The 10,483-nt window shown below is 36.5% G+C and overlaps 1 protein-coding gene across 1 annotated transcript; it reads left to right on the plus strand.

Annotated features, from left to right (window-relative positions):
• Positions 1-950: 950 nt before the first annotated feature.
• Positions 951-9,337, plus strand: LOC135685655 (membrane-bound transcription factor site-2 protease). Its single transcript, XM_065201647.2, has 9 exons — positions 951-1,286; positions 1,786-2,049; positions 2,843-2,946; positions 4,124-4,370; positions 5,239-5,413; positions 6,074-6,162; positions 7,443-7,638; positions 8,393-8,468; positions 8,998-9,337. Exons 1-9 carry the CDS (start codon positions 1,212-1,214, stop codon positions 9,260-9,262), a joined length of 1,491 nt encoding a protein of 496 aa, XP_065057719.2. The 5' UTR covers positions 951-1,211; the 3' UTR covers positions 9,263-9,337.
• The last annotated feature ends 1,146 nt before the right edge of the window (positions 9,338-10,483 follow it).

The following is a 10,483-nucleotide window of genomic DNA, read 5'->3' on the forward strand; positions in this document are numbered from 1 at the left end:
AGGTAACATATTTATTGTCGTATATCAAACACAATGAAAAACACAAGGGCTAAATGAAACCCTTGTGGACCTCCAAATTTCGCCCCAAATTCCGCGTTCCTCAACCAGGGGCATAGGTAGAGGGGGTTTAGCCGTCATTATTTGCCAATAAGTTTGCAAATTTGTCGACCAAGTACCCCTACATGGCAAAAAACTTCTCGTTCTCGCAATATACTTTTTTCAAAGGGGGTGTCTGTCACACCCCCATACGCCTTCTTTTTACGACTGGCCTGACCACAATCATCAAATATATAGTGGAAATTTTATCATAGCTTTGAAGTGGGAATTCAGTAGTTCTGATTTTTCGATATAATCAGTTATCAAACATTTTTCTTCACTTATAAAAAGATGAATCTTTCCATTTTTACTTTAGCTTCCTACTTTCCGAAAACCAGCGCTAGTAGCTGCATTGTAGAATTGTTCTTTCCTTTATTTTCCTATCCTTTTCTTTATTTTCTTTTTTAACTTTGTTGTGACCAGGACAAGGCATACATACAATTCGGTGACCGCAAACCGCAAACTGGAGCCAAGCTGAACTGTATCGATGGATCGACAATATGAAGAAGGTGGAAACTATAATCACTGCCAAAAGTCTTGGAACACTAACGTCAGTAGCGTTCAGCCACCCCCCTCTCCACCTAAGAACGATGTTAGTTTCCTTTTCCCGTTATTAATTTTAGTAGATTTTTTAATTTGTAAAGTTTTTGGCACGGCCCCTGAAAATCAGTCATGACTGACGGGGCTACCGTGCATAAATAATTTTAAAATAAAAAAAAAATGATTCACTATAGAAAAAAAGAAGGGGTTGTGGATCACGCTTTTTCGTGTCCTTGTATGATATTTTTCTATACTTTCACGTGATTGTAAACAACTCCGTGCGACACCTGCATGAGCCCTTTGTTTTCAGCCTCGATTTTGTTCAGAGGCCAGTTTTAAAAAAGCAAAATAGAAAAGATTCTTTTTATATTTGTATGGTTAATAACTTCACACGGAAGCTGTTTATAATAGTTTTACCTTAAAAAAATTATCTGGAATTTATCAAGATCGTAAATGACATGCCGGGACAAGGCTCATTTAGCGATCATTTGGTTTTTTGTGAGCTGAATTTCAAATGAGACTGACATAGGCCCAAAGGTTGACAAGGCCAGAATTGTTCAAGAAGGTTGTCAAGGATGATTCCAACCATTGGCATAGTATTTGTCATCGTATTTTGGTTAATTGTCTTCTTGACTGACAGGATACTTTCGGTAAGTTATTTCTAAGACAAGTTTCGTCAACTCAACCCAAGTTGGCAATTGGCATTGAAAGACGTAGACAATACTTGGTAATTATCGGTTGCTAGGTTTAAATAGAAAGAAACTTAGTGTCAAATAAGTAGAAATTCTTATTGCTAACATTTCATTGTAAAGGCCTAACACGCAAAGTCAATCCAGTACCTCTACACAGGCCCCCAAAAAATGTTGCCTTGTCCTTATTAGAAAATGTAAGCAATTGCAATACTTTCTTACCAATATGTGGTCCCACTGAGAAGTAATCTTGAAGTAACAAAGCAATCAAGGGAAGACCAACAAACTACTTTGGCAACAAACTCATTTTTTTAGCAAGAAGTCATAAAAAATTTGCTGGCCAGCCCAAGTGGTAATTTTTTTCGTAATCTACTTTTGCTTTTTGGGATTATAAAGTGACTTTTCATAAAACTATTATATTAAGCTCTGATTTCTTTATTTTGAATTCATTTTATTTTAGTCCAGAAGATTTGTGGCTCAGTACAGAAAGTTACTGGAGAAGACTGGTATTACTGTATCATTTCTTCAAATTAAATCATACACAAAATATTTCAATAAATGGTTCCAACAAATTGGCAAAATCCACGGACCTTTAATGCAGTTATGGTTCAATGGAGGTGTGATATTTGGTGGCTTTGCTATGGTATTCTCAGTGTATATTCTTAGTAAGATGCTTTATAAAAACATGACAGAAGAAAAACCAGAACAGATGCTGACACCTGTTGTAAGTATTTTTCATTCAATAACTTATGTAGATATTATCAGTGCTTTTAAGTTATTTTGTAGTTGATGGTATTAAGAAGCTATGTTTTAAAAAGCATTTTCAAGAACGCTACTTCCTCTAAAAGGGCCCTGGGTGCACAAGTCTTTGATAAAGGTAGACACTTTCAAAATTTTTACCTCATTTCACTCAGTTAGTTTGTCATCAAAAATTACTATTTGCAAATCAAATAGAAAACATTGAAATGGCTTTGAAAAATGGAAGGCTTTGCCTGTCTCTCTACAAGCTAGTCTCATTGTTCAAGGAAAGGTTCATGCCATGAAGATGGATGCTAGACAAGCAAAAGTTTTAAAGGATGAGCTAACAAGCTTAAAAAGTTCCCATTTTGAACTTACATATAAAAGAAAGTTATGACAAAAGTTTGATATTTTTCCTCTACTGTTTGTTAACAATCAAGATTTAAGATTTTTTAAAGATTTAAGTATTCTTTTTTGGGAGGGCACATTTTTAGGGTAGGCACTCTTTTAAGATATTGATGGTTTCAGGGTGGGAGGGGGGGGGGGGGTGGTGCTTTTAGAAAGTGGGTGCTTTCAGAGGAAATATGGTATGCAAATAAAATGTGTGTAAATAGAATGAGACTTTAAGTATTTTGAAATCTTTTACAAGGAAGCAATGTCAAAGTAACATTGATTAATATGTTAGAAAAAGATTTGAAATCGATATGCCTATATTTCTTATTCAGTCACAAAATTGCCAACATCTACCATCTAGTAACAAATTTTCCTTGATTTTGTAGATACCTGGAGTCAATATTCCATGGCAACATTTAATTTACTACTTTATAACCCTGGCTGTTGGGGGAACACTGCATGAAATGGGCCATGCTATTGCAGCTGCAAGGTTTGCAATCTTTAAATCATCAATTAAAAAAGCCTTTCTTCCAATTTTCTGTGGACATTTTCTCTAATATCAGTAAATCATATCAGTATATCAGTTTCTTTATTGCTGTTTTCTGTTTTTTGTTAAGCTAAACTCACATTTTAATTATAGTTTTATTATGATACACAAAAAAGGAGGTATTGAGGAACCCTCAAACTTAAGACCTGTCATTCTCCAAATGGTCCCTCTAAAAATCTCTTGACTTTGAGGTTTTTTATTTGATTTCCACAAACATAATGGTATCATCGAGCATCAAATTCAAAAGGGTTTCACCCATCAAATGTCAGGTACACTAGAATACAGTGTAATGATGAGCCATATAATCGATAAAGCTTGTGAATAAAAGAACAGCCTCATCACATTGTTTAATGTAAAATATGAACGGCCTCATCAAATAAATTTGTTACCCCTGCTATTTGTGTTAAACGTGAAGTATTCAAGGTGATTGCCTCAGCCCCCTTTTATTTAATTTGGGATTTGAAACCTTTATTCATTGCATAGAGGAGTAGACAAACGCACAACCTTTGGTATTAAAAATTCCTCAACACAAGACATTCTCTATAATTCAGCCAAAGCTCTTCATCAATAATGAAATGGTCCCTCTTGTCATAAATGGATAGTCTTTTTAGTATCTCGGGCATCATTTTGATTTTCATGTTTGTTAATCTTTCTATCAGTTCCCTAGGTATCTGTGGTCTCTCCTGCTCCTATTCCGAACCATCTCCGCTTCATGATCTCCAAACTACCCAACTTAGCTATATGTACTACCTATTACATTTTCTGCCGCAGGAACAATTCTTGGAATAATCCTGAACTTCTTCAGTTCTAATGATCTCTGCTACTGACAACTTCTTAAACAAACAAAGACGAATATACTTTTTTCTTTTTTGTCTTTCTTATTTCATTTTGTTTGTACTTGTAATAGTTTTTTTCTTTTCAAAGCCAGGCTAGCCAATTGCAAATTACCTTTGTTATGGAGAGATTTGTAATGTATTTAAATTGAAACTTTGAAGTTGCCAGATCAAACCCAGTTGCATAGCTGAAAATATTTGAATCTGAAATCACTAAGAGAATTATGTTTCATCATTTATGATGATTCCTGTTTACAGTGTGCTCGTTTACAATTTTTCTTTTCCAGGGAAAATGTCCGTGTTCTTGGCTTTGGTTGGTTCATTTTGCCAATTTTTTGCGGGGCATATGTTGAACTCCAGACTGACCATCTACAAGTGATTTCAGCCTTTCGCCAACTGAGGATTTACTGTGCTGGCGTCTGGCACAACTGCATCTCTGCGTTGATTGCCGCAGGCCTTTTTTTTGTACTACCATTCGTCTATTTGCTGTTTTATTCGACTGAAGGTGGAGTTGTTGTATCGGATGTTTACAAGGTTTGTATAAAGTTTGTTGTTTTGAAATTGTGTTGAGTACTTTTTTGGAATTGAGATTTGCACAATGGCTTTCTCTGATTCTAGTGGAAAGTATCGAGGACAGGATTTTCTTTCTCGCCTTCTTATTAGTCTCATGTATCTCATTTGCTATCAGGATGTAATTATTCTGATTTTTCATCCACTTGGAAATGGCAGAAACCTTTGAAGTAGGACCAGGGGCACAGGGGACATGTGCCCCCTATTTTGCAGAAACAGTTGTAAATTGCCTATTTGCAGTCCACAGAAATGCCCCTGTTTGCCTATACGTAGCCCCACTTTTAAATGTATTTTACATCTATGGCAGAAATATAAGATCTCCATGCAAGTTCCACCCTTTCCATGCCTTGCCCCCAGAGCCTGAAAGTATGGTGGTTTTGTAATCAAAGACCACAAATTTGGTTAATGAAAGAAGTTAAAGAACCATGCGCAAGCACAACATTTTTTCTTAAAAAGACTGAAAGGAATAAGATATTTAGGAATAAAATGTTTAGGAATTAAATGTTGAACTGAAAGGAATAAAATGCGGACATAGTCATATTGTGATCTTTCTTGAGGCTCTTCATCATCTTGAAATTAGTTTTTTGTTTTACGAGATTCTGATTATTGATATGCAGATACTTTAGTGCTTTTGCTCTCAATTTGCTCTGTTTTTCACTTGTCTGAGGTTCGCAACACGTGCCCAAAATACCACTTGAATGACTGTGTTGCCTAGAAACCGCTCCTTGTTTTGGTTTGCTTCTATGCTGTATTATCTACTAATCAAAGTTATATAAAGCAGTTTAACTTAACTAGTCATGAAATCGTTTACTTCAAAACTCTTGTTTGCCAGGAATCTGTTGTTTTTGAAACATTACCTCGTGGCAGCGTCATCACTACAATCAACAGCTGCTTGGTGAAAACAGTGCCTAGTTTTGTTACCTGCGTCAATGATGCTTCGCAGAAAGGAAATCTCGGATATTGCCATTCGATGAATGCCATTATCAGGAGAAACACGTCAACCCAGCGTAAGGGCTCATGTTTTTGAGTGATTTTTGGTTTTGTTAAGCATGGCTAAGAGAAACCTTTAAGGACTGCTTGAGAGACAAACATTGATTTTGCCGAAGTTTCTAGAGAGGGAATTTTAGGCACAGTAACACAGATCAGAAAATTCACAGGAGGGGCAAGATATTTAGGTTTTCTGTTGAAAATCCAATAAGCATTTCATTTTTCATAAACGCTGAGCATAGCATAACGACATTAGAACTGAAAAAAAAAACAGAATGTGAAATCTTATCTTTTTTATTTTTTTGTCAAAGGCGTTCTTAATTAAACTTTTTGAAGATTTTCTGCTCTTCTCCTCAAAAAATGCATTTTTAAGTAGCATGACCTTATTGAAAGAGACTGACAATTTGATTCAGAACGACGGAAAGAAATCTTTTTTTTCAGCTTGAAAATATTTCCTCTTACAATGTAGCCGACAAGATCAGAAGTTTCTAACAAAATAACTGTTTGGTTTACCATTTTGTGATAAAGACTCTAATCTTAGTAAATGTAGTTAGCCATTTTGTTGCTAGAAAAAACCAATTTTCTGCCATACCAAGGAAATTTTAACCTTCTCGGGTTGCTTTGTAGATTGAGGTGAATGTTCTTATGCGCATGTTTTTATTTTCACATCATTGTTGTAGATTTATCTTGGAATGGACACGAGCCCGAATGCTGTGGAAAAGATTCCCCTTCAAAATTTTGTTTTTCTCATACAATCGATTCTGTCCTGGTAAGATCCAGTTTGTTTTATAATGCAAGCTATAAATGACATGTTTCTTCTTACTGGTCAACCATATTGTTTCTTATATCAACATGATCATACCAACATGACGTACCCAGGACAATTGCCCACTTTCCCTCGTGCTCCCTCTCTCGGTGGGCCTGTGCAAATAAGTGACGTTGAACTTTTAAGAACTCTTTGTAATGCGCCACTGAGAATGACAAAGCATGCTGCTGGAGAGCTGTCTAAGCCACTGTGCTACCTAGTCAACTTAAGTCTTCAAACATCACTGTTCACAACTGTAGTAAAAAAATCTGGCAAAGTAACACCAATCTTTAAATCAGGAGATCCCTCAAATTTAGATAATTACAGACCTATAACAGTTACCCCCGTTTTATCCAAAACCCTGGAAAAGGTCGTCTTTGACCAGCTGTCAAATTACCTTGAGTCAAATAAGCTATTATGCCCACATCAGTTTGGGTTTCGTCAAGGAAGATCATTGCAGTACGCAGTAACTCTGCTAATAGACGAGATAAGACAAAACATTGACAAAGGGCTCTGCACTGGTGTAGTATGCATCAATTTTCGCAAGACCTTTGACTCTGTATGCCACGTGACACTACTTCAGAAGTTACCACATTATGGTATCCGAGGCGATGAACTTGACTGGATATCTGACTATTTTTACAATAGAAAGCAGTTTGTTTCTTACGAGAATGTCAATTTTATGGCGAAAATATAGATTGTGGTGTACCACAAGGATCAATTCTAGGTCCACTCCTCTTTGAGTTAATGATAAATGATTTTGATCAGGTGCTCCTCAAGACCACACAATCTTGTACGTAGGTGGTACTGTTGTATATTGTGTTGCAAAGAACTCAAAGGAAATTCCTAAATCATGATCTGAGGAATTTAAAAGACTGTCTTGATCGCAATAATCTTTTTATAAATCTGAAACAGGGCAAAACTGAATATATTATGTTTTTCAAAAAATATAATATCTGGCTTATTGTGGTCTAAAGTTTTATCCATTTCAACGTTAAGTCCCATAGTAAACGTAACATTAACTTTAGTCCAACAGTAACTATATGAGACTGCCCTTCTCACTGCGAATAGACTAATCGCAGTGAGACATGCTTGCGATAAACAGTTTTGATACCAAAAAGAAAAATGGTCATTTTGGTCTTTTTTCCTATTAATGGTGGAGTTTGTATAGTAGGTGAGAATCGCAATGATGTATAAACCCAAGCTTTGCCTCTATTTCAGACTTTGCTTTGGTTCCATTTTAGACTCACTCATGTTTGCGCGCCAGAAAATTTGTTGTCAACGACTCCCCCTGCTACAAAAACAGTGACTGCAGTGACCCAAAGGCTGGGATTTGCGTTGTGCCCTTTACCAGCAAAGAAAATAGGTTTTTAAAGTTAACACACACACTGGGACAGGATGTGCTTTTCGTTGGAAACCCCTACGAACTATTAGCACATGGTATGTTTTTTGAGAATCTCCTATCCTTCTTTGCCTATTGTCCATCCAGGTGTTAGAAACTGCTTTATATTAATTTTACAATTTACAGTCTTCGTGAATGTTTCGTAGTTAAAGCTACAAACATCTAAAGTTTTATTTTTGGGTGTTGGAAATTCTAAATGAGAAAACGAGCTGTTTTTTTTCTGCGATTGATCAGGTCCTCCGTCGCAGTGCAAAGGACTCGGAAACGAATTTATCAAAATATGACCTTATTAGGCCAGTTATAGGAAATGGAATTGACAATGAAATCCACATCCATCTGTTTCCCAATGTATGCAGGACAGGTGGATGATTGACCAGGGGCTGCCTCTAAGAGTCGAAAATATTCGTTGGATCTCAACATCAAATCTCGGCAAATGATTGCCTCACTCAGACAAAAGTTTTGGTACCAGGAAATTCAATCGTTTGTCGCTATGCACGAGTTGGCCATATCTTGGTACACCAATATATGCTCTCATTTGTCATATTTGAAATAAACGTAATCTTAGATACTTTGGTTATACGTTTCGTAAATGGAAAATTCCATCACATGGCAACTTATGATAGTCCTCGATAAAACATTTGATATTTTGCATTCTATTATAAAAAAAGAATTGATGAAGATAAAGAAAAAGAATATAGAAAAAGTTGAAACTTATGGTCATTGTTGCTGTGAAAAGTGAATCACGAGCTTACCCTAGTCGCTGATCTTGTTCTTCTTCATATTTCTTTTTAGTTTCTGTGAGTGACTACGTACCAAAGTCCAGTTTCATCCCCTTGGACATTCCAGATTACATTCAAACACTACTTGTGTATCCTTTTCTTGGAGAGTGTTTCTGTTTCTACAAGTCCTTGATTGTTAAATAGATTGCTTTTCATGTTCAAGCATTTCCTAAAGTAACAAAGCTGGAAAATATTTCGAATTGATGATTTTTGGCTCATGATTCCCGACATGTTACGTAGATTTCCGAATTCCACCGATGAGTATGACACTTAGAATGTGTCTACTCTGTCCAACTTTCTAGATTTTGTATAAGATAATGTTCTCATACAAGAAGTCCCTGTATACAAGGTTGGTTGTAAATGGCTTTGAAAAAAGCAAACATTTAGTAAACTAAAGCTTTTCGTCTGACACTCTTCGGAGTTTAAAACGTCAGAACATAGATCGAAAACTCTACGCTAAGAAATATATATACCCAGTTGTGGATCGAAATATTCCAATCAGAAACACGAGCACATGACTGTATAGGTTGACCAATCAGTGCCGCTTGTATACCGTACTTGAATCTGATTTTCTGCTTCGGTTTATGTCTCATGTTCCCTCCTTAATAACGTATCCAGATATTTCGCTTCACTATCCGGTGCCTTGGCCATACTCAATATGATACCTTGTTACTGCTTAGATGGTCAGTGGACTTTGCTGGCGTTCATGGAATATTTTCTAAAAAGATTAGTAAAAAGTGAAGTTGTCAGGATAGCAATGTACCACGTGACTTTACTTCTTGGAACGTGTTTGTTACTTTTGAATCTTGTGTTTGGTCTCTGGAATTTAAGGGGTCAAGGAATTTTATCTTCGGTGCCACAAAGTGGCGATAGTAGCTCGTAGATTATATTTTTACCTCATAACTGTACATAGAGCATTTGTATTATTTCATTGCATTAAATACAAACTTTGCATCCATTTTTTTTTGTGTTCTTTTCAAGTTGATTTTGATTGCCTTAGAGTGAGACCAGATATCCCGTAACCCGAACTGCATATCATCTTCAGTCGCCTTAAATGGTGGGCCTACGTTACTTATTGTACGTTACATAATAAGAGAGATCCTGTGTTGCCCTCCGAACCCATTACTGTTTTTACCTTGCTCGTTAATTTATCAAGCTCCGGTTCAGATCCTGTGCAAACGGTTGTTCTGGATGTGATCGGATACATAAAACTGGTCGGACCATTCGACAACCCTCCAGTTGTTTTACAGCGGCTCCCTGACTCTGTCGCCCACCCAAGGCACTTTACCAAGATGTAACCAATACATATTACCATTCAAAAAAAGCTTTTTGAAGCGACCCTTCAATGTTAATTGTTAAGCTCTTATAATTTTCAAATAATTTTCAAAGCAAAACTATATTAAAAAACGATGAAAACGAGAATTTTTTGAAAAACTATTTAGGGAGGATATCATCTCATACAAAAATCTCTCAGCTTTTCACCTTCGGAAAAACCATTGTGCACGTTGGCTTTTCCAGGGCAAGCTGGTTACATTACACAGGTACTATGTAGCCAGATCACTGAGGTGACGAGAGGATCGCCCTTTTTACCTGTGTTAGGCAAAGTTTTAAGTTAAATTTAGGAATTAATTTTGGTTGAAGCCCTCTCAGTTCCCCTACGTCTTATTTTGGGATGTTGCTGCCCAAGGCACCAGAGCTGTCTGTGGAATGAAACCTAGCTGCATATGAAACACGAGGTTAGAAAATGGAGGCTAAACAAACAAGATGCAAAGTTTGCACATGCAACAGGCGATTGAATAAACATTTGCTGCCGTCATTATGCTTGCACCATGAATTGAATTTACTACCTACAGTAGTATAGGACGGGTTGCTTTGATGTCAAGAGAACCGTGGCATACACAGCCTTACATCTTTAACGACGCTGATTTCGCAGGAGTAAAGTGCCGGGGGATTTTGTATCTATTGCGATACAATGCAGATATATTTTCCTTACTACATTCCATATGTTTAAGCTTTGGGTAAGGTTATTGTAAAAAAATTAAGGAAGTATCCGATAAAGGTTTTTTAAAGCGTGAGACTTTAACACGTTTTATTGGTCAATGGG

This window comes from Rhopilema esculentum, chromosome 15 (genome assembly GCF_057945365.1).
Source record: "Rhopilema esculentum isolate cy_ngs chromosome 15, ASM5794536v1, whole genome shotgun sequence".
Lineage (NCBI taxonomy): Eukaryota > Metazoa > Cnidaria > Scyphozoa > Rhizostomeae > Rhizostomatidae > Rhopilema > Rhopilema esculentum.